The sequence below is a fragment of the Mus caroli genome, chromosome 18 (genome assembly GCF_900094665.2).
Source record: "Mus caroli chromosome 18, CAROLI_EIJ_v1.1, whole genome shotgun sequence".
In the NCBI taxonomy this organism is placed as follows: domain Eukaryota; kingdom Metazoa; phylum Chordata; class Mammalia; order Rodentia; family Muridae; genus Mus; species Mus caroli.
In genome coordinates, this window is record NC_034587.1 from 27,717,873 (window position 1) to 27,742,797 (window position 24,925).

At 41.2% G+C, this 24,925-nt stretch overlaps 1 protein-coding gene across 2 annotated transcripts in view; it reads left to right on the plus strand.

Moving 5' to 3' along the window:
- The window catches only part of Pik3c3 (phosphatidylinositol 3-kinase catalytic subunit type 3), a 77,921-nt gene extending 53,727 nt beyond the window's left edge, over window positions 1-24,194 (plus strand). Inside the window, exons 22-25 of one of the 2 annotated variants that reach the window (XM_021150598.2) lie at window positions 8,633-8,801; window positions 11,848-11,938; window positions 19,684-19,809; window positions 23,791-24,194. In XM_021150598.2, coding sequence (XP_021006257.1) covers window positions 8,633-8,801; window positions 11,848-11,938; window positions 19,684-19,809; window positions 23,791-23,805 — 401 coding nt within the window. In that variant the 3' untranslated portion in view covers window positions 23,806-24,194. The remainder of the gene's footprint in view (window positions 1-8,632; window positions 8,802-11,847; window positions 11,939-19,683; window positions 19,810-23,790) is intronic. The other variant, XM_021150599.1, reaches the window with a different exon arrangement.
- Window positions 24,195-24,925: the final 731 nt, after the last annotated feature.

Here is a 24,925-nt window from a genome sequence, read left to right on the forward strand (position 1 = left end):
CCTTCCTTGTATGTAGTCCTTTCTCTAAACTAAGTAATCAGAGTTTACGGAGTCTTTTACAGAAACTAGGTTTTCAAATTGCTGTTTAAAGCCATCTTTTCTTATAGGAAGATATCTTTCTGCCTTTTAGTATGCCCCCAAGGATAGCAAGAACATAATGGAATAGTTAAATGTAGTCAGACCAATTATTAATATACTAAGCCCTGTTAATTCACATACTGTAATCAGATTCCACATACTCATTTTGAATTATCGTATGTGAAACTTTTTGTGATTGAATTTGGGTCTTGACTGCCATGTTCCTGTCAAGGCCAGATGGTGTCTCTCGTAGACAAGCCCAAAGGACACTCTCCGGTTGTCACAGAGGCTCTTGGCTAATGTAAACTGCCAAGATGTGTTTGAAGTGTTCTCATGTGGAAAAAGTTCTCCTGTGTCTCTTCTTTAGCTTTCTTCCGGAACTGCGGCGATCCCGGCACTCCCGGCGTGAGCTGATTTATAGCATGTACAGTGCAAGACAGTTATCGTGCTACCACCACAGCGCATGATGCTTAGCACTGTTTTTGTTTTTGTTTTTTATGTGCTTTTTGTTTTGGTAATTTTTGTCTTATTGATTTTCTATTTTTGTCTCTTGCAAAAATGAGAGAGGAACATGGATTTGGGTGGGTAGGAAGGTAAGGAGGAAGGAGGACTCGGGAAGAAAGACTATGATATGTAAAACTATACTGTCTGAAAATACTTAATTAATAATAAGAAAGACACAAAACCCCTAGAAGAAATCTCAGAGAAAAAAAACTTGAAATAAAATAAAATAGCAGTTTTTGATAATATAATACACCTTCTCCCGTTATACTGTATAAAGTCACCTCTCTGGTATGTGTTAATTTTAAAAGTCAATTTGGAGAGGATAGTCACCTACCTGAGGGTTTTTGCTCGTGTGTTTTAATAATTATTTTATTTATTTATTGGCCTAGGTTTCAGTGGTCTAGAAATCAGATTGTGAATTTTTACAGTTTTAGGCCTGTATCAGTTTCCACTAGAGAGTGCTTCAAGGCGGCCTTTAGGTACCAGACTTCTATGAAATGTGAATGAAAAACATTCTTTTTCTTTCTAAAGACTAGGATTGATTTGTTGGATTTTTTTTCTTGTTTTATTCATCTGTCCAGAAATTATTTTATCCAGCTACACTGTGAAGTAAGCATTTTTAAGTGTTCTTTATTAGAGAAATTAATTAAGAAATAAGCATAGGCAAACCTAAGTCTAGCTGAGCATGGTAAGTCACACCTCTGCTCCCAGCACTGGGAAGGCTGTAAGGTAGGCCAGCGGCCTGGTGGCAGAGTGGGTGCCAGCCCAGCCTGCTCTACAATGAGATCCTGTCTTAATTAGTTAATTAACTAGTTTCAAAATTGACAGATTAGGGAGTTGATGATAATATTTCAAGACAGTTTCACGTTATATTATCTATAAGTATGTCATAGCTGAATCTTACCAAAGTGAATTCTGACCGTTGGCTCACTGCAGGAAGTATATTTCACTTCTTTTACACTAAAATGCCTCGTTTTAATCCTCTTGCTGTGTTTGTTTTTGGCCCATTATGCCCTGAACAGGGGTCTTATACCGTATTAGAAGTTCAGAACTTTGGGTTCTCTATGTAGCTGCTGTCTCTCAACAACTGATGCAGAATGTCTCTCTGCTTCTCTTCTCATTGCCAGCATAGCCAAGGTCAGGGCAATGCTCTGCTAATGACAGTGGCTATGCTGTGCATAGTCAGAGGTCCCTGTCATCTGATTGAGAGGCCAGAGGCTTCAGATTAAATTCACAGATGTCCTGGAGAATATTAGATGGGCCAGGGAAGGACTGACTGTGGACTCTAGGCATGTGGAAATAGGTCGTCCACTTAAAGTGGAAATTTAAACATGTGTGTAAAGGCAATGTGCTGAGACCAGGAGTCTGAGTTGACATTCATCCCTAAATTTCATTTCTTAGTTTACTTTTAACTTGTGTGCAGTTTCCCTGGTTGTGCAGCAGGGGGCACTGTATATCCACCATTAAATTGAAGGCTTTATCAGAAGGCCTTGTAGTCAATTATAAGGATTTTTGTTTGTTTTTGTTTTGTTTTAATGTGTTGGAATGGAGTTTAACTTGTTATTGAATTATTATACTATCCTGGAGAAAGCAGGAAGCTACAAATTTAAACTGGCATGAGATTGAGAAGAGGATTTGTTTGTTATTCAGGGTTGATGTCTGTGGATGGAACCATAGTTTAGCCAGGGTGACCAGTCATGGTAGGACTTGTTTTAGTTGTTGATCTATTGCTCTGATGAAATACCAGTTAAGAAGCTCTTAGAAAAGAAAGCGTTTACATTGGGACTTGCTTATATTTTCAGAGGGTTTTAGTCGTGTCTGTCATGGCAGGGAGCGTGGTGGCAGGAAGCATGGCACTGCAGCCAGGAGCTTATTATATCTTGATCTGCAGGCAGCAGAGAAAGAGTGGGCCTGGCATGGGATTTTGAAACTTCAAAGCCCATCCACAGGGCCACACCTCCTCCAACAAGGCCACACCTCCTCCAACAAGGCCACACCTCCTGATCCTTTCCAGACAGTTCTACTAACTGGGACCAAGCATTCAAACATGAGTCTATGGGGAAAATTCTCATTACACCGCCATGGGGCTAAGTTAAATGTGGCTTTCAATGAATCATTTTTATATCTAAGAACTAGAGGCAGGTAATCAAAATAACTGAAGAACTCCTTTGTCGCTTATGATATGTAATATAATAAAGCCACAGAGATGAGCCCTGGATGCTTGGGGTCTTGACTAAATGGGAGCACACTTACAGGTTCTCAATTAGCCTGCCCACTTCTGAGAAGCCCGTGGTGCTTGTATCCATTTCAGATCCTCAAAGTGACCAGTTTGAGTGACACTGGACACTGCTGACCTAAAGGGACAGTTATTTAAAACATCTCCTTTATTATTCTTTAGTTTTATGTATAACTAACTTTGTTAAAAATTCTGAAAAAGAAAAAAAAAAAGCTGACATAGCAGTTCAGGTATCTGTCTCTGAAGTAAGTCTCAGGACTCTGGGCTACTTAGCCTAGTCTGTGCCTCTTAGCTGACCACAGTAAGCCTCGATCCTTGTGTTTGTGTGCTTGTGTGAGGAGGTAGTGTGGTCCATGTGTGTTGGTGCTGTGAGCACTATGGACTTCCCTTAGGGGTAAGCTGTGTTCTGACTGAGCTAAGAGTGCCCTTTTGGCTCATACTGATAGTTGGATGCATAATTATAAAGATAAGAAATTACCTGATATATTTGATATTTCCTTTTATCTGCAGCATTTTTGAATGATGCTTTAACAAGAATTTGATGGCTTATGAGAAAATTATTTATTCTGATTATTTAGTGTTATAGTTTCTATATGTCAGATAAGGTACACTTCGATATTTCAAAACAAGTAAAGTGTTTAATTTTCCTTTGTTGGGGTATGGTGTGATTTTAAGGTTTTTTTTGTTTTGTTTTGTTTGTTTTTGTTTTTGTTTTTGTTTTCCTTCTGGAATGGAACTTGACTGTGGAGTCAGGTATACTATCCTTGTTACTCCTAGTTTCCTTAGTTTAATCTTGTTGCTTTTCATAAGAAGCTCTTCTTAGGTTAAAGGGGAGATGATTAGCAGATAATTGGGATGTCAGTACTGATTTGAATTTATATATCCAACCCTTTGTTAGAAAGCCATTGCTGTAAACGTGGTTCTTTGGCCTTAGCTGGGTATGAGACTCCATTTAATAAGCATCGTTGGCATTGCTACATTGCTTATGGTGGGCGTGCAGCTGGCCTAAGTCTGAGGTCCATTACAATGGTGTCACTTTGGGCGACATCTTTGTTCCTGAGTTTACTGATAAAACAGCAAGAATGATATAGTCACATAGGAAAGAAATAAAGGAATTAGGGGGAAATGGTAAAATGGTTGTCTACAGAAAGAAGCTGAACTAACCATGGAATAGAGTGAGAGAGGCAGCCCTATGGTTGGGATTATAGGGGATCTTAGGAGATTAGAATTTTCAGAGCAGGAGCAACAGAGGATGGACAGGGAGCAAACAAGTGGGATGCCAAGCAGGGTGGGACAAAGTAAAAATGACTTTCAGATTGTCTGCCATTAAATGTTTAATTTTAGTAATGTGCATGAAAGAATAACAATAAATCAAACTTGTAATAGGTTGGTGTCACTCAACCACATTTCCTTAGCATCTCATTTACTACGTCTTATAGGAACAGAGGAGAGAATTACCATGGGTGACTGGTTTGCTTGTACACACTTTACCGCTTGCTTGTGTGTGGTTATGACTGTGCTTCTTGAATTTCTTGATTTTTTTTTTTATTTTATAAGGTGCACTTTTTAAATTTTCTTAAAATTAATATCCTCTTAAAATACATGGCTCTTTGAACTTGTGAAACTCATCAACGGTTTCACTGTTAGAACCTACAATCCATGCAATTGAGTCGTAACCTTGATCTGTGAATTTTCTTACAAGCACTGATAAACAGCAGACCTTGGAATTCCAGCAGTACTTATAAGGAAATGAAGAAATTGGACGAGGTGCTCCTTAGACAAAGCACGACACTGTTGAGGGGGGAAGATGGGGCTGGGCATCTGCTCCACTGAGCCCCGGGAGAAATGACACCATGAACATGTCCACATTTTCGTGACTCAGACAGTCTAATACTGTGCGCGTCCCATCTCTTCCCCCTCCCAGGTAACATAGCTACCATAAGAGCAGAGTGCCTGGACACAGGCAGCCTAGTTAGGCAGACGGCGGCACTCTGCGGCTAAGCTGTGACATCCTTATCGTGATGCCCTACACCCTTGGATTGTAAGGGATTAGGAAACGGGTGATTCCATTGAGCTGGACAGGTTCCAGATCCCTTATTTTGCAGCAGATTGTCATATTGTTTGAAAAATAGCCATATTTAAGAAGTTTCCAAATCCTTTCATCCTGCTTAGAGGGGAAGGAAGTCTATTTTGGGATTCTTAAAAGGCGGTGTCTTCTTGTTTTAGTGCTGAACTTAAAGCCTTGGGTCTTTAAACCTCTATGCGTATACTCTACCACCAAATCCTAGCCTCTGAAAACTTGTTTGTCAATCCTAAGAGTTGTTTTTATCTCAAGCGGAGATGAAGGCTTCACAATGTACAAGACAATTTGATATTGATGTCTTGTATGAGTAGTTTGACATAACTATAAATCAGTATTTATTATGTAATGACATTAATGTGTCAGTGAATATGCTATTGAAGCCATATGCCGTCCAATGTGACTGGGTGTGGATTTGGGCAGTTCTGTCCCTATGAAGATGCTTAGGTGTATGTCACATGAACCTCTATAGATCCACTGTCTGTTCCAGTGTTGCCGAATGACTGGAATGAAGTGCAAACTGTCTCTGATACTCAATATAAATGATGTATAGTCATTAAAAAATACATTTTGAATGTATAGTTTTATGATCCCCTCATTTTCTGTGACAGCAGCAAAGAGCCACAGCTCGCAGACATCTGTGTGACCCTGAGACTAAGCAGGTGGTCCTCTGTCAAATGGGTGGCTGCAGAGTGTGGGGTTGGCTGGCTGGGTTCAGGGAGTGAATTATTTTACTCCTCACATTTTCATTTCATGGTGTGTTTGCAGATTTGTAATCATTATAATTGAAGGAACATCTGGATAACTGGCCATTCTGTCAGTATCATTAGCTGGAAACATCTAGAGTGGCTGTGCTGTAGATAAAACCCTCAGCACAGAAATCACAAGGCATATCAATGCAGTAAACAGTACCATGGCATTCAGATGCACTCGATTGTCTCTTTAATACAAGATCAAGGAAGGGAAGAAAGGCATTCAAAACATCTCCAGCCTCTACCAGCAGCATTTACCATTGTCTGGGCTATAACCGGAATTAAGAGGTCCTTGGTTTAATAAATGCAAAACAGATGCATTGAGAGTTCCTGGTACTAGAGATTTTCCAGGTTTCAGGATAGAAACAATAGAATATTACTCTTGATTTTTAACTTTTATTGGCTCATTGTAAGTAGAGTAGGGGAGAAAGATGAGTGAACATGCTTTAGTGTATAGTCTTTATCTCTAATGTGGTAGCAACTGCTTAGGGCAAGTCTGCTCTGCTGTAGCCTGCAGAGCTCATGAGCTGTTACCACAACTGTCTTTGAAACAAAGCATGCTGCCTTCTCTGGGGATATCAGGGTGTCTTGGTCGGTAACTTAGTCCTGTCATTGGATCCTTTAAACAAGAAATAGCCATCCAAAAATAAACCAGTTCCTGCATAATTTGACCATTTCTTTATTTATGGAAAGGCTTTGTGTGATGGCTCAATAAAAGAGAAGCTTGCTTTTCTGTGTAACTGTTTTTCTGTGAGAGCTGTGTGTTCTGTGAGCCTTGGGGTAGTTAGGATAACCATGCATTCCTCCCTGGCCTGCTCCCTCTGCTGTGAGGTTGTTCCTTAGACCTGCTGTTTGCAGCTGACCTCTTCAGGCACAGTCTCCTTATTCCTTTACCTGAAGATGCCCAGCTTAACTAACCATTTAGTTTGTTCTTCGGATAAAGATGCTATCTCAGTGAGGGTATTACTGCTGTGAACAGACCATGACCAAAGCAACTCTTACAAGGACAATGTTAATTGGGGCTGGCTTACAGGTTCAGAAGTTCAGTCCATTATTACCAAGGTGGAAACATGGCAGCATCCAGGCAGGCATGGTGCAGGAGGAGCTGAGAGTTCTATATCCTCATCTGAAGGCTGCTCGCAAAATACTGGCTTCCAGACAGCTAGGATGAGATTCTTAAAGCCCACACCCACGTGACACTACTATTCCAACAGGGCCACACCTACTCCAACAGGACCACACCTTCTAATAGTTCTACTCCCTGGGCCAAGAATATCACAGATGCCTAAAAGTTACTGAAAAGGAGGTGGCATCTCTGTATCTGTATCTAATTTCTGTCATCTGTAATCTTAGGTACAGTCAACTCTCGACTCTCAGACATCTTTAAAGTGGTTGTTATTAACATTTTATTATCATTTATTTATTTATTTATTGACCGACGGTGCATGTGAAGGTCAGAGAGTAAATTGCTGGAGTCTGCTCTCCTTTCCTCCATATGGGACTCAGTGATGCGACGCAGATCACCAGCCTGCCAGCAGATACTTTCCCTGCTGATCAGCTTGCCAGCCTCAAGAGTTATTTTTGAGAGAAGTTCAGAGTTTAATTTTTACATGTTATTTGAAATGCTTAAATATTTATGAGCTACTTGAAGAGACTTGATTATTGCATGGTAAATGGCTTGATTTAATTTTAAATAAATCCTATCATTTTAAATTGTTTTCTCCTTTACAGAACAAGTTAAGACTTTAATCACCCCTGCCTTAAGGGTTTTTGTTGGTTGGTTGGTTTGGTAGTTTTCTTGACAATCTCCGTGTGTGTGTGTGTGTGTGTGTGTGTGTGTGTGTGTGTATTTGTGTGTGTGTATTTGTGTGTGTGTGTGAATGATAGTGGCAACTAGCCTTTCAAGCATTTACTGAGTGCAGTGCCAGGTACTGTGTTACAGTGTTCTCTCTTTTGATTCTACATCTGAGGTACTTGTTAATTACAGTTGACATAAAGGTATCTTATCACTGTTGCATATCTTTCAGGGAGAATGCACTTAACTGTGATATACACAATGCGTATATGACTTCAGTGACTGTGTATATCAATGTGCAATGACTGCGACATATAAAATATACACATTTACACACTATACACAATGACTGACAGCACTCAAGAAAAGCAGTGAACAGGAAGGCGTGGCTAACATCTTGATTAGGAGTCAGTGTGGAATATTGGCTTGCACAGGGTCCCTTGTGCTCATGAGCAATAAGTTTAGTACTCTGAGGCAGGGCTGGTACCCTTGATGGGAAAAATAAGGTGATAATTCTGAGGCAGCAAGGAACAAAACTGAGCCCCAAGGCTCTGCTCTGAGAATTCATTCTAGAGCATCCTTGCTTCACGCAGCCTGTAAATCACTAGATGCTTCATGGTTTCCATGGTGAATCACCACTAGGTGGGATGATCCCATTCCTGTGGCTCTGCTCTGAGACAGTGTAAGACTTTTCTCAGAGGAATTACAGCTCTTGGCATTCCTGAGTATGGTGTTCAAATCCCCAGTCTCCAGCTAGGGAACAGGTAGATGAAGCCAACCAAGCAACTTGAAATTTGAAGGATTTTTTTTTTTTTGTAGTCATAGTTTCACAGCAGTAGTTACAGAAAGAGCAGTTTACCTGATCTTAATACACAAGACAATTTCTTCCGACTTTGCTGCTGCTGATTCTTTTCAGAGTTATTCGGGTGTTTGCTCCTTGATTCTGCACTTCTAAACCTGAGATTTTATCTTTGAATATTAACTGGAATGGTTTTAAGGGTTTTTTTCTCATGTCCAAGAATTGAACTGCACTGTACTTTGAAGGGCATATTTGAAGGTAGAGAATAATTTAATGAATTAATCATTCTTTCTCAAAAAGGCATTTTGATGACTTGTATATGGTATCTCCTTCCTGGTTTGCAGTGCTAACTACTGTGAGACTGACTGAGTTTCTTGTTCACACCCAGGCAAACTCTTCCATATAGATTTCGGGTATATTTTGGGTCGAGATCCGAAGCCCCTTCCTCCTCCGATGAAGCTGAACAAGGAGATGGTGGAAGGAATGGGTGGCACCCAGAGTGAGCAGTACCAAGAGTTCCGAAAGCAGTGCTACACAGCCTTCCTCCACCTGCGAAGGTAAGGCCTATGGGATCCTGTGCTAGCTGTTCACGTGTGCTGCTGGCACATCTTTCTCAGAAAGACAGGGTGCTTTTGAAATACACATTTGCTGCATAGAATACAATGCCAGTATCCGAGGCTATCTTGCTTTCCCACTGACTGTCACGTGTGTAACCTCCCAGTTGAGATGCTGGCGTTTTGTGAGTGTGAGATTTGGCAAACCAAGAGAAGTTTCACTCCACCCTTTGTCCCCGGAGGCAGTGGAGATGAGCATGGCAGCCACGGTAGTGGTTTAGGGACAGTTGTGATACTCCAGCCGTTTTGTTGTCTAGCACTTGGTCCAGCTGAGCTTTGGATGCTGTTTGGGACCATCCAGAAGTTTCCTTTTGTTCTCCTCACTACCTCGTGGCTCACGCTGCTTTGAAGACGGTTGATTTCACTCGTTCTTTCTTCTTCAGTGTCACTCTTCCATCTTTCATCACGGTTTGATTAAAAAGACTAGATGACTTATGTTCTCAGGAGAAAAGGCATGCACTTGAGCATGCACAGAACTCTGACACTTAGTCAAAAGTGACAGATCATTGGACTCTTAGGGTATTTTCCACCTAACTATGCAAAAGGAATTGTCCTAGTGCAGCAGAAATTCTATTGTAAGACACACCGACATTCCCTCCGAGGATGTGAGGCTGTGGCCAGCCTACATGGTCTGTGTCACTAACCTTGCCATGTTCTTATAGTATTATGGCATCCACTAATGCAGCAGTTTATTTTTGATTTGTACGTATTTATTTCTCTTGCCTTGTTCTGTTAGTTAGAACAGCTAATACTAATTAAACTCGAGCAGTGAGAGCAGGCGTTCCTTTCTTGGACCCTACTACAGTATTTAGTCTTATGACATTAAGAACAATGTTAACTGTAGGGTTTTGCTAGATCTTTCAGTTTGTCTATCCTGCAGTGAGCCATGTGCTAAGTGGCACTCCTAGGGGGTTCTATAGACTTTAGGAGGACTCTTTAGGTGATTAGTCATGAGCCATGTGACCCTGGGAACGAGGGCAGGCAAGAGGTCACGTGCTGATAGCTGTATGGATGCCTGAGAACCCACACACTGAGAGCAGAAGGCAGTCAGTGTGCATTATAAAGTGCTAGTGGACCATTGGCATCAGGTAGGTAGAGTGAGAAAATAGAAGCAAGTTACTAATGTAGAGCTGAGGTTCTGCCGCAGACCAGCCTCAGTCGCCATCCCCCCCTCAATCTGCGGGAGATATCAGGATTCTGGTTACAGATGAGCAAGGAGTTGGCACGGGTGACAAACAGGCACGGACACAGAGAGAGAGTGTATCTGAATTAATTTCTCAAAAGCAAGCACTAGTCTTATAATACAGAAGAAAAACAAGAAAGCTAGGTGAATACATCCACCAAGGTACATCGACACAAAACAAAGAAAATGCATACATAAAAAGCTAGGGGGAGCTAGGCCGTGTTTACAACTGAGAATAGGAACAACCCTTAATTAAGATCAGCTAAACACAGGAGCCAGGTGAGTGGTCTGAGGCTATGCTAGTCTTGGGGTCCTTTAGTAAATACCTGACTATGCTATTCTTCTGGGCCTAGTGAAAAATACACACCAGGGGAGTTCTGTTCTACGAACCTTTTTCATGAATAATACTTCAGTTCCTCCTAAAACCACAACCCACCTTCTTCCTAGGCCATTGTGTATTCCTGTGTATGGGTGTGACTTGGCTATTGTTCTAAGTAATTACTTTGTAGAGGAGCCCTGAGCTTTCTAGCTCCATTCAAGTAAATTGTAATGCCTGATTAGTTTCATTGTCTCTATTAGAGGTAAATTTGAATGTTAACTGAATAGGTAACATTCTTATTGAATTCTAAGCTCTGGGTCTGCTTCAAGGATTTTCTAGGAACCATTGGAACACTGGTGAAGGCTAATCTAACTTAGCTATATGTCAAAATCAATCCTTAAAGGCACTTATAATAAAACAATATTGAGGGAGAGCACACAGATTCATACACCAGACTAACGTGGGGACAGGTTTGGAGCATGCGTGCTATGGGAATGCCAAGGTCCCAGGAGGCTAAGTTTCCACAAAACTCTTTGCCTTGGGACTGCTTCCAGGCTGCTAGGCCTGTCATGCGAGTCACTACTGGAGTGGATGTAGCAAGGTTCACATTCCTTATAAGGAGTAACACAAAGACTAGATAATGTCAATGCATAAATATACCAGTTATCTCAAGGAAAAGCTGGAGTCTTCATATTATACATTCCTAGATCTCATACCTTGGAATACACTTTTAGAGTTCCCATTTAAAAATGGCATTCCTCTCATTTTCAGAAAGTATATTCTTTATAAAGAACAGAGGGATATACTCTCAGTTCACCTAGAGTTTTGTAACACTGAAGATCTGTCATTTTCAATAAGTATCCGCTTTCTATGACTACCTAGGTTGTTATTTTACAAGGGCTAAATCAATGGAAGGGAAATAGCATCATCCCACGAGTCATTCATGAGAAATCCCAGGGAGTCGAACAATAATTTCAGCAAGCGCGGTGTATTAGTTAGGGTTTTACTGATGTGAACAGATACCATGACCACGGCAAGTCTTATAAAAAAAAACAACATTTAATTGGAGCTGGTGTACAGATTCAGAGGTTCAGTCCATTACCATCAAGGTGGGAGCATGGCAGCATCCAGGCAGGCATGGTACAGGAGAAGCTGAGAGTTCTATGTCTTTATCTAAAGGCTGCTAGTGGAAGACTGACTTCCAGGCAACTACGGTGAGGATCTTATGCCCACACCCACAGTGACACACCTACTCCAACCAGGTCACACCTATTCCAACAAGGCCACACCTCCAAATGGTGCCACTCCCTAGACCAAGAATATACAAACCATCACACACAGTAACAAGTGAATGCTTACGCCTGCTGTCTTGGAGTTAATAATAATCATAAAGTTACAGTTGTCACCACTTTTGGGGGTGTTCTTGATAAGGCAAAGAAATCTAAAATTCTACCTCACTGATTTCATTTTCTTTCTTGCTTTTTTAGATATTCCAATCTGATCTTGAACTTGTTCTCCTTGATGGTTGATGCAAACATTCCAGATATTGCTCTTGAACCAGATAAAACTGTAAAAAAGGTAATTTCCTTTTTTTTTTTTGGTATATAACACAGTTCACATTTGACATATAAAAATGGGTAAAGAATTTAACAGTGCATGCCTTCTTTTTGTCCCAGCCCTTGGACCAGTGGTTCCCACCCTTCCAGATACTACAGCCTGAGTACATACAGTTCCTCATGTTGTAGTGACCTCCCATTCCAAATTGTAGTTGTTTCTACTTCATAATGGTAACTCGGCTACTGTGATGAGTTCTAATATAAATATCGGATAGTTTGCAGATAAGGGTCCTGAGCTACAGGTTGAGATCTGCTGCCATCGACCACTGAGTATTAACAGAGTCGAAGGAGGAGTCCTCTCTGTACATTTAGTCACATTTCAGACCAGCAGACTCTCAGGTCTTCTGTGGCAATCCTGGTCAGTCCCGTCTGGATTCATCTCTGTACCCATGTGGGTAGCTCCACCTTTACCATTGCCAACAAAATGCCTGACTTGGTGGATGCAGGTGGAACATGCTGAGGCTGCCCTATCATGAAGATGAAGCTGTCTCTATAGCCCCATATGTCCTCCCTCTGTTTTGGACTTTCCTGGATCGCTATAGAGTCCCGCTTTTAGTTTTCTTTGTAAACAACCTATAGAGATGACAGGTAGGATCTGCCACATGTGAGCAGCAGCAGTCAGCTCGCTGTCTTAACAAGACTTGGACCAGGCCGTGGATTTGAAGCCTTTCCTTTCATCTGGTTTCTGGTAGTAGCTTCTGAGGAGAGCTGATAGAAGAGGGCTTTATGTATGCAAAGGGAAAAAGATGATGGACCATGTCAGTATTCAACTTCAGAGAAAGACTGCAGCATATTAACTCAGAAAAGACTAAAATCTCTGACAGACATTCTCTAAGATAGAGCTGCTCAGGATTTAAAAGTGGAGACTGTCATCAACAGATCCTGTGTCTAATGGAATGGACTGGAGAATTAAGTTCCGCTCTAACTGAACCAGAAGGAGATCAGTTCTTCCCTTGGGTTGCAGGCTAAGAGGAGTTTGAATGGAGGTATTGTATTTAGTCTCTTAATGAAATGAACTCCTAAAGAGTTCCTGTTTTGTTCAGGTGGATGACACATTGGCCTTTCTGATTTTCTTCCTTTACCCAGTCAGCACTATTCAGAGGAATTGTGTTTTGTGTCAGAGAAGATAACCTGAGTAGGTCCTGGTTTTTGTCCTTTTATTTTTACTTTACTGATGAGGGCCACCCATCAGGAAATACAACTGGTTGATGAAAATTCTTGAGTGGTGAAGGATGCCTGCACCAGGCTTCAAGTGACTTGGAGTTGGGTTTGAATCTGCTCTCCTAAGTATCTCTTCCGCGGTGTCTTTCAAGCTTGTTTCTATGATCTCCATCGCGGTCACTCTTCCCTGAGGGTGGACGTTCAGAAGTCATCTGTGAGATTGCAGGCAGTGTTTATCAGACAGGGACTAGACAGTGGTTTCATTGGCAGTGGTACCTTTGGCCGTTTAAGCTGTACCATAGACAGTGGCGTCCTTGTCCAGTTCTGGTTCTCACTGCATCCTCTCTTGTGCTACCACCTATTTCAAGAAGTCACAGGGCTTCCTTACCAGATTTCCTTACAGTGCTGTTTTAAAGCATGAAACAATTCCCTTTATGAAAAATGAGCCAAAAAAGCAAATCTGTTAGATATTTTCTAGACTAGTAATTCCTACCACTTTGTTTCAGTTTAATAGAACTTTAAAAGGCATTTTGCCATATTTTTTCAAAACTGTATTTTATAACAGATGTCTTTGTTTTCTGATCTTTTATCCAAATGTGAAATACCCAGCTTTCACTGAAATTTCAGTTACAACACTTGAAATTTATATAGTAGTTGACTAAAATTTTTTGCATATTAGGTGAATTGCTTCTTTGAAAAGACATAAAAGTTTTGCTGAGGTAAGGTGGCCACCACTATTTCTTTGTGTTACTGATTAAATAGTATACTAGCTATGGGAACACAGAGTGTATAAGAGGCACTTTGTTCACAGGTGTGAGGGTCAGATTGCCTGAGCGGTCCTAACATTTTCTGTGTTTAGCTTTGTATAGGAAGTAACAACTTTTATAATTCTTTGGGAAATGGTGCCTTGCACTTTACAGTTTGTTATTCAGATTGATGTGCCTGGACACACAATGGCTCTGAAATCTGAAATGGAGTTAACAGGGCTCAACCCCTAAATATGGGCCTTGACCTTTAATGAAGCAGCCGAGATAGGAAGGTCTCTGGTGTGGACCTTCAAGAATTCGCTGATCTTCATCTAAAGTAAGTCATAAAGCCCTCAATTCGGAAAGCCTACCACAAACTGGGGGATAAAAATAGAAATGGTAAGAATAGACATGGTGCTCCATGTCTTCTTCAGACTGGAGATGAAATGTATACAGCTGCTCCTGTTCCACTGGGTCATCACATTCTGAAGGAGGAAAGGGTTCTAATGTTACTGAAACATTCTTGTTTTGGATAAACATGTGTGCCTTTCTGTTAATATAAATATTACATGTTATGGATAAACACCTACATTCCTGATTGTATGAACATTACATATTATAGATATATGTGCGCACCTTTCTGTTACTGTGGGCTCTGCACAAAGGTTACTACCCTGAAGCTTGTGTTGGGAGGCTTCCTCTATCTGCAAACCAGAAGTTAGCATCCTATCATCAGCTGTAAACAGAATTACCGAGTAGCCATGGGTCAGTCTGCCAAAGCAAGCTCGGGTAGAGGAAAAGCTCACTCAAAGCTGTCAAAATTCTTTCAAGCCAGTTGTTCAAAGCTGTCGTCATTCTTTCAAGCCAATTACTTCAAATAAAGACTGTCAGATAGTTTAATAAATAAAAAATGTATTTTGATAAAGTTTATTTTGTTATTAATATAACCAAAGCTTAGTGAATTAAATTCCAGCAATGAATAAATAGATCCTTAGTTGATTACATAAGCATAATATGTTTATTTATGAATATTAAAATGTATGTGTGAAATACTGAAATCATATGAAAATAAACACTTTCGGAATAGCAAGAATGTTGAATAGGTAAAGTTATTTGCCATCAAGCCTGTTGACCTGAATTTAATCCCCAAAACCTAAACAGTAGAAGGCAAAAGTTGATTTTCAGAAGTTATCATCTGGTTTTCACAGCTGCATGCCCATACACATATATGTGCACACACAGATGTGGGAGTGTGCTAAAATAGGTAAACAAGAAAACGAACCCACATGCACACTAGGAAGCTGAGGCAGGTGGATTTGAGTTCCTAGCCAGTGTGGGTTATATAGCAAATTCTGTGTGCCATGTGGGTCACGTAGCAAAACAGTATCTTAAAAAGTAAAAAGAGTACGTAAATTGAAAACTAAAAGTATGTAAAACACCTGTATTCACTGTCTGTTTGGCCTGTGTTAAGGACCTGATGTCTGTAGATCTGCTTTTCTGAAGTGAGCATGGCTCGCCTGCACCAGGCTGCTCCAGCGCTCTCCTTCCCTTCTCCACTCCTGTAGACTGTGAGCAGTGCTGATTTGTTTGTGAGGTAGTCCTGGTGTTTGCTTGATCAAGATTAGTAGAAACCATTTCCCTGTGCTAGGGAACCTACCTTGTAATCACAGAATCAGACAACAAACAGAATACGGTTCGTAAAGTTCCAACTTACTAGACAATGGTGGATGCTTCAGGTGAGAGAAGAGGGTGGGGCAGCACACTGATCTGGCAGCAACAACGGTGGTGAGGTTAGCTGTGGGAAAGACACAAAGTCTTGGTGAGGAAATTGGGAGGAGACATTTCACAAGCCGGCAGCACTGAAATGAAACTTCTTACTACAGAGGCATACATCACTTAGGCAAAACGCGTACTCCCTAACAGGCCTTAGCTTTGTGACTGGGGATGGTAGGTTGAAAAGATGGCCTTATCTTCTAGGAGTTTGAAATGTTTGTTCCTAGCTTTTCAAATGTATAGCTGTTTTTAGTTGGAGGGAGAGGACACCAAAGTGGAGATATTAATGGATTCACATATAAACATGGCTTAACAGCCTTGTTCCTGCTCCCTTTATTGCAGTAATTAAAGAGAAACCTCTAAATTCTGATGCTGAGCCTATTCCAGAATTTAAGGTACTGTTTTCTATTGGAGGATTTAATGGAGACATTCTTTCTTTAAATTGATTTCCTACTAAACTTTAAAACAAAGAAATTATATGTATTACAAGAAGCCATAAATAGATGACTGTATTTGAGATGACCTTTAAAAGTAAATTACCCCTGGTTCCTGTGAGGTTGCCCATGGCTCCTGTCGGATCAGCAGCACAGGTTCTTTTGCAGTTTGAGAGGCTGTCGTTGGCTTGTACAGCAGCTCCTGTCTTTGTAAGCAGTTCCAGGTGCTGGCTCTCCTGTAGCCATGGTTAGGTGGGGATTGGGTTTTCCTTTTTTTCCTTTTTTTTTTTTTTTTAAAGATACTCTTTAAATCCTTTTCTATTACACTAAGGAGTTTTGGGTTGTATATAGCACAAATAAATGAGCTCAGCAGGAAAATAAGTTAAAGTCTGTCCTTTCTTCTGGCTGAGTCAACTGTGTTACTTAACGTGCCTTTCTGAATAATAATTTAGTGAGGAAAAGTCTACATTGCTTTTAATTGAAAGCTGCTCTGTGTGTGAGAAATCCTGAGCATTGGTTTTTTTAAACAAAGGTCTTTCTATATTAGCTTGTGTAAAATTGAAAACATAAAAAAATACTTAGTTTAAACAAAATCACTATATTTCTTAATATGAAAATGTGTTTCAGTAGTTTATTGGAAATTTCCTCCAAATTGTGTGTGTGTATGTGTGTGCGTGATTGAATATGGCAAACTTAGGCTAATTCTGGTATGGTACAAAAGCTTTTAGCTAATCTATGGGCGTTATTTTATTAGATTCACATTTAATTGTTCTCTATAAATAAAAGACAAAATTTTATTGTTAGTAGGAACAGGGGAAATCACGTCATTGTTCAGAGATTGCTTATACAGATTGCTTGTGTGGCCTGATGCAGGTTAGCAGGAGTAGATTGCTTTTGAGGTTGCTAGGTGCATATCCCATGCAGGCAAAGACACTAGGTCATTAACTGTATTATGCTAAAGAGTGACTGCATAACTCCAAAGCAAATGGAGGAGGCCTCATGGTTAAATATCTCCTATGCTTTGCCTGCCTCTGACTGTTGGCGTTTGTGGGCTAGGACTCTCCACTGTTACAGTTACTGGAGACACTGTTAGATATGTGGCCCACTGTTGAGTAGAATGTCAGTGTGGCACATAACTGGACCTATATTGGTTTACTTATGCTTTTAGAGCATTTGAGCATCTGTTAATGGTAACATCAACTCCTCAAAGCGTAATTATCCACTGCAGAAATGTTGTTGCTGGCCAAGTGACTGTTTTAGAGAGGTTGCTTGTTTCTTGCAAGTAAGTGGTTGAATGGATCTGCTGTGGTACAGGTCACAAGTAGATTTTCAGGAACCAAGCAATGCCTGCAGTCCCAAAATGAAGAAACACTCTGAATGCACAGATGTCTTTTCCATGTTCTGATGTAACTCCTGGACTGACCGTTAGAGTACCCTGATTCACAACAGTGACCAAGAATGCAAGTGGCACTTACAAGACAAGGTATAAGTACACAGAACTGAGTTTCTAGCATCAAACATAAGCAGTCTTGTTGTGTAGCAGTGGATAAAATTTCAGTTTACAACTTTTTGCTTTTAGGCAATTTGCAGATTGTTTGAGTAGGTATAAGTAAGTAAATATGCTTTAAACTAAGCCAAGTGTTCAGCAGTCCTTAGTGTTCAGTGTAACCTCGGCCAGTTTAACTGCCTGCCCACTAGGATGAACCTTCACATCAGTACAACACAATTTTACAGTCTCTCTCCATACTATCTAGACTTTATGTTAATAAGTATGTTTGCGGATAGGCAAATGTGACACAAAGCCGGAGAACACAGAAGCAGTGCTGTCTCTGTACTGTCTCTGTAGTTGCACACATGCACACGCTTAAGGAAGAGACACCTGAGGAGTGCAGAACTGCGCATGTGAGTCCATCAGGAAAACTAGAAAGAAAGGACAAGGACAAAGTGAAAACCAGAGCTGGAAGTGTGGCCCGTCAGTGTTAACTCCCACAGCCATAACGGCAAGGTGTGTGTTGTGGCAGTTTGTGGAGTTACATAGATGAAGGAGAAAGGATGCAAGCTATAGCTTGATTAGTTAGCTGACTCTTGCAAAGCCAGAGGACAATGACAGGTGGCCTAGCACAGCCAGGGAGAGCAATGCTGACTGAATGCGCAAAACTTCTTTAAAGAAAATGTTTCATATTTCATAAAAAGCATTTTATGCCCATTATGTTTTCTTTCTTCATGTAAGTATGTCAGTTAAGTACACTAGTTTGATAAGGTAGGCTGGAGTTTTATTTTGATTCATTTGCTTTCTAATTATTGTTAATGTTCTTGAAATAGTTCTAATGTTGTCAGATATCAAATGTGAAGAGCAAAGACTCAAACTGGAGGAGACCCAGATCAGCCCTCCAAAGTGCCAGCCTGTCCCTGAGTTTGCATCTACTTTCCTCTTGCCTTTCTCTCCTGGGCTATGGAGTCAAATCGCATGACATGCCTCCATGTTTCAATGTGCTGTGTCTGTGGGTAGTTAAAGCCCATAAATTGCACTTTGCCTTTCCTTAATGAACTCAGTGAGGGACCAATACTCAAACCAAAGAAACAGAAAGCACAGGGTCGTAGAACAGGATTAGGGTACTGTCTGGGAAGAGGAAGGCAGTTTACAGGAGTGGGCAGCAGCTAAGCTGGCAATGGAGGGCAAATTTGATGACTATACAGCGCTGTGAAAAATAAAAGGAAATACCAAATTAAATTGTTTTGTCCACTTGGGAATCTTGCTTTCTCCCATTCTATGTTGAAGGAGTATATGTGAGTTATTTATATGTATAAATATATGTAAGTTATTTATTTGTATGTGAGTTATGTATATGTGAGCAGTAAAGTGCAGTGGTTATGTGCAGGGCATAAGCCTGTCTGGAAACACACACCCCTTTACCAGTTACGAGTTCCTTGGCAACTTCCAGCATGCTTGGCTTCTGAAGACAAACATTGTCCTTAGTAGCACCTTAATAAAGTCAAATAAGAGACTTTCTAGACTGCTTACACGGGTTTTAGCCAAAATAATTCTTCAGTCACTGGCTTTTATGTTTTCAGAAAAACACAGGTACATGTAAACTCATGCATGCATACACTTTATTCTTCTAGTACTGAGTGGTATTGAAAATGAGCAATGCTTTAAAGTATGAATTTAAAAACCCACAATCCCATCTTTGGACACTATAGACCCATTGAAATAATCCCTTGCCAAGGTCCAAGGGGCTGCTGTGGGAAAGGCTTTTTTAGAAGATCTGTTAGGTTACCAGGGGTTGATGTAGTTGCTGTGCAGTAGCACCAGGTGTATGCAGGCCAGGGTGATAATGTAAGAAATATACTCCCACCTGGCCGTGTCTATTTCTGTTACATAGTAGGTCCTGAGCTAGAATGTTCAAGCAGAAAGTGCAACTCTGAGCTAAAGGAATAGCATTTCTGGATTTAAAAGGAGTCAGTGTCTGATTGGGAGAGAGCATTCAGAGCTCCTGATGGGCATAACTCTTGGCATCCTAATGATGTCTCTTCAGAGCACATTCCTGACTCGTTTCATTAAAGAGCTTGATGTTGTCCCTGGTCCTCTCTAGGTTCAGGATAAGTTCCGTCTGGACCTGTCAGATGAGGAGGCTGTGCACTACATGCAGAGTCTGATCGACGAGAGCGTCCATGCACTGTTCGCCGCCGTGGTGGAGCAGATCCATAAGTTTGCCCAGGTATGTCCCAAAGGCTTAGGGAACTTTGGGTGGCATTTGGTCTTTAAAAACTTCTCTGGTGAAGCCAGCTTAGGCTAAAGGGCCAAACACCAGCTAATGTCTGTCCAGGAGAGAAAATCAGCTCAGATAAGGACTAACCTAGACATGTGTTACCATTCATGCCATTTCTATAAATAAATAAATAAGTAGAAAACAAAATATACACTAATTTTTGAACACACCATTAAATATCCTAGGTGATAAACATTTCCACAAAACCTCTTTGTGAATTTATTATTTCCTTCTAAAAATACTTACTGGACTTTACTCCAGCCGAGGTCATGAGTGGGAACTGAGGGAGCTGGTCTGTTGAATCCTGGCTGTTCCTCGTGTGCTAAGTAGTAGAGATTTTTCTAATGTTTATATTTTGTTTTTAATTGTGTGATTTAGCATAGTATTCCCTTTTGGGGGGCCATATTTTTGTTTGTGTTCTGTGCTTTTGGAGTTTCCCTGTGTATATATTGATGAGCAAAACCTGATTCTACTGGTTATATTAATCATGCTTACCATGGAGTTTGAAGCCATATATCTGACAGTTGTTAACTGGTCACATTCTCAGCCAAACTATCATCCTTCAGGGTACCCGGTGCCCAGACTCCTTGTGTGTAGTTCCCTCTCTCCCCTCTGTAAAGAAGCAGACTCATTGTGTATAATAACCAATCTGTTTGAAACCGGAGGCATCAGCCTGTTTTCTTTCCTAGATGCAAAATAACTGTAGAAGACAAGCAGTAGATGCTGTTGAGAGTTCTCATTAAGCAGTTCTCATTTCACCATTAAGATGGAAGATTAGGCGTGTACAATTTTTCCCAGACAAAATAAAATACTGAGTTCTTTTTCCAAAGAAAGTCTTCACTAAAACCCACTTTTTTCTACATTTAGAAATTTTCTCGAGCCAGGTTTTCATTGTTGTGTGGCAGAAGCAGTGTTATTTCAGCCCGTGTCCTACGTGTATTCCCAGTGCACTCAGCTTATCTGAGGAGGAATAACAAGGCAGTACTCATATGGCCGAGAAACAGTAACGACGGACCCAGCAGCCACCTATCGGACACCTATATAAGCCAACAGTGATGTGCACTCTGTGTTACCTTGTTTGACCTGTGACATACGTTCCCATCTGGTAATTTGAGGCCAATAGGTAACGAGCTCTGGGTCCATAACTGTCACTAAAGGTTTTTCATGGCTATATACACGATCGAGGGTTACTCTATTAGACCTGAGCAGAGTTTGTTATGAGTAGGTTTTTGTTATTTTTATTATTTACTTATAAATAAAAAAGAAATATTCTCATCTTTTCCACCCTACCTTTCTGATCATCAGAAGTAAAAACAAAGTATCTGACATGAATTTACATGCCTTCAATCTCAACACTTCAGGGGCAGAACCAGGTGGATCTTTGTGATTCACATTCTTTTAATCTCAGGACTTGGGAGGCAGAGGCAGGTAGATATTTGTGAATTCAAAGCCACCAGGACAGTCAGTGCTAGGTAGAGAACCATCTCAAGAAATAAAAAGTTTAAATTCAAAATTTTTTAAATTGCTCAAAAAAAATCACAAAACTATGCACCTGAGTTGCCCAGAATAGTTAATCAGAAATAAATAGTAGAAATGCTGACCACCTTGAATTCACCTGATGGGCATAGCCTATCCTGACTGGCTCTGGCCCATGCTTTTCTCTTGACTACAGTCAGCTCTGAAGCTTGGCTGCCAGTCACTTGGTACATGGCGGAGGCATTGAGGTCTTCCAATTGCATCGTTACTGTGATGGCAGTCCCCTGCCTATCTGATGGATGCCTGCTAAAATTCCCTCAATATTTTTTTTCTTTCATACATCTTCCACTTATCTGTGTAAGAAAGGTTTTTAAACACTTCCATTTATATGATCCTGGAAATTCCTGTCCTCTTTTTTTCACTAACTGTTATTTTATGCACCTACTCAGTCTATTTAGTGTTAATTATATGTGTGTTTTCAAAGCTAACTGTTTGACAGTCAGTTAGTATGTTCTTCCTTGGGGAAGCCCACCTCTCTTGTGTCCAGTGTTCCTCAGTTGACTATAGTTCTTGGTGTGGGTGAGGCATCTTTATTGGCTTCACCTTGGTCAGGTCATCTTGTTCAGGTCACGTTTAGAGTCAGGCTTGTAAGATGTTTTGGGTGTGACTTCTGATATTACCAGGAGACACAATCTCACAGCATACTCCCTGATTCTGTTCCCTGAGCCTTAGGTCTGGGCTTGCTTCGGCCCTTTTAAAAATAGTTCTTCAGGTGTTGGGAGCTGAATGTTTGGATCCAGCTCTCACGCTTAGTATTCTCAATTTTTCCCCCATAGGCAGACACTTTTGAAGTGTTTAAGAAAGCATTTGAGACCATCTGTTCAGTCACAGGATTTTTCTCACACACACATAAAAACATACAGAAACACGCGTGGGGATTTTACTTCTGGGATGCTTCCAGGATCTTCAGACTGCTAGCATGTCAGTGTGGGTCCTTTATAGTTTGTCTTTACCAGCATTTTCAATCTTTATCATGTGAAAGCTTTTGAGAAGAACCCTGTAGGTTTCATGACAGTCCCTCTCTTCAGAGTCTCCCTGACTCCTGTGCTGTGCTCGGAGTCCAGCTCCTGCTTGTGAGGACTCTAGGGATCTCTTCTTCTTCTGGGCTGCCTTGTCTGGCCCCAGTGGAAAAGGAAGCATCTAGCCTCAAAGAGACTTGAAATGCTAGGGTACGGGAATACCCAGGGGGGCTCCCCACTGGCTCAGAGGAGAAGGGGGGGTGACCTGGAAGGGGGCAGTGAGCGGGATGTAAAATTAATAAGTAAAAAGGAAATAAAGAAAAGAGTTGAGTTCAAGAGTATCAGGACCTCCCTGTTGGGTTTAAAGCATCTGCCAGGATTACCCATTGACCGTAACCTGCTTCTTGCCTTGTGATTCTGTGTATATCAAGGACCATCCTTTAGAGAGTTCATTTATTTGATGGATCCTTTAATGAAAATATTTAAATTGCTTCTGAAAATGTAAATTATTTCTTTCATTAGCATAAAATAAACATTTCACCATATTCTTGCTTAAGTTGATACTTTAACTTATATCAGATTAAATTCCGTGGGAATCTCAGCAGTAGGTGTCTGCACACTGTAACTGTTGGCAGTGAGATCTCTCACTGTCATTCCCCAGGAGATGGAGTTGATAGGCACTAAAAGCATGAGGGGTGTTGGTGATATGGGATGTGCCCATCTTGGACTCAGCTGTTTGCTGGCTTAGTTCTTTCACAATTGCTTTAGCTTTGGTTTTCAGACCAATGCAGAATTCAGCACTTCCATTCTGGAAGACATAGCAGCTAGCCTGTTGTTGGCAGAGCGAGGCACTGAGAGCTGAGTGTACTGTTTGCAGTGTGATTTAGGATGGCCCGCCTTCCCATGCTGGGTGGAGCTGTTTTTCTCTCCTACATAACAATTTGCCATCCTGGGCTTGGGCTTACAGTGAGCCAGCCACTCTCCCCCCCAAGTATTTTCTCACCTAAGTGATTCCTCAGCAAGCCTGGGAACCCATACACAGCCACACAGTCCTGATCCGTATTTTCTCACCTAAGTGATTCCTCAGCAAGCCTGGGACCCCATACACAGCCACACAGTCCTGGTCCGTATTTTCTCATATAAGTGATTCCTCAGCAAGCCTGGGACCCCATACACAGCCACACAGTCCTGATCCATATTTTCTCACCTAAGTGATTCCTCAGCAAGCCTGGGACCCATACACAGCCACACAGTCCTGATCCATATTTTCTCATATAAGTGATTCCTCAGCAAGCCTGGGACCCATACACAGCCACACAGTCCTGATCCTCTTGGGAGGTTTAGCAAACCTCCCAATTTAAATATTGATCGTTGTTTAATCTTTCTTCATAAACAGAAAACTAAATTATGTTTTGTTTGTTTTTAATTTTGATAGTACTGGAGAAAATGAAAGGGGATTTGACCCACCCTGATGCCTGGCTCAATAAGAAAACACAGGAGAAGCCACTGCTGTATACTAAGGACATCAAAGAAAGAACAAGGAAGAGAGGGTGTCCAGAAGTTACGTCATGCCTGGGCTTTGTGTCCTTGGATGCCACTGCTTAAATCCAGCCCAGAGGGTTTGTTTAAAGCTGCTGCGGACAGAGTAGTCGCTCATCTCTAATTCCAAAACTCTGGAGGCCGAAGTGTGAAGAGTGACACATTTTTGAAGCCACCCTCAGCTACATAATGACTTCTGGGTCAGCCAAAAATCACTGTCTATATTTGTGTTATAGTGTATAAAGATGGAAAGAGGATTGTGTATATGAACCAGTAAAGCATTTTACCCTCTGAGTCTCATGCGCCGTGTTTTCCCTGTCTGTAAGGTCACCACGTCTTTCTCAATTTTGAAGATGTTTTTTTCCTCCTCTCTTCCTTGTCTACTTACCCACATTTTTGTTCACTTTTTTCTGTCTAATTTACATAGTATTTTGCTTTTACATTTTCTCCAAGTTTCATACACTATAGTACATTTTTTTTATAGTTGAAGCATTATTTTTTTAGAAAGCTTTTGTGGGCAGGGGATAGTGAGAAAGCAGGAGTCAACGGTGCACAGCATCGGCCCTGTGGCCTGTGGCCTGTGACCTGTTTACTGCTCCCGCAGGCAACACTGAGCATCTCTGCAAGGGGTGGCAGAGCTGTGTGCAAGAAGTCAACAGGAACGGGTCCAGATGAGTTGCTTCTGCCCATACACACGTGGAGAGGTACACAGTCAAGCGAGTGCCTTGAGTTGGAGGCAACATTTTAAGAAGACTTCCCTTAGAACTATGCGTATTGAGGTTTTGTTTTGTAAACTGCAGCTCCCAGCACTCCTGGGTTGTATGCATGCAAAGTGTTGTAGATACTGTTCCTCAGTATCAGTATGAGGCTCTCTGACATTCCTGTGACACAATGTCCGTTTTTCCCTGTGTCAGTGTGCGTGGGGGGGGGGGGGGGGGGGGGGGGGGCGGGGGGCGCAGTGTGCCTCAGCACTGTGAAGGGTGAGAGGACAACTTTTAAGAGTATGTCTCTTCTTCCACCTACTGTGCTCC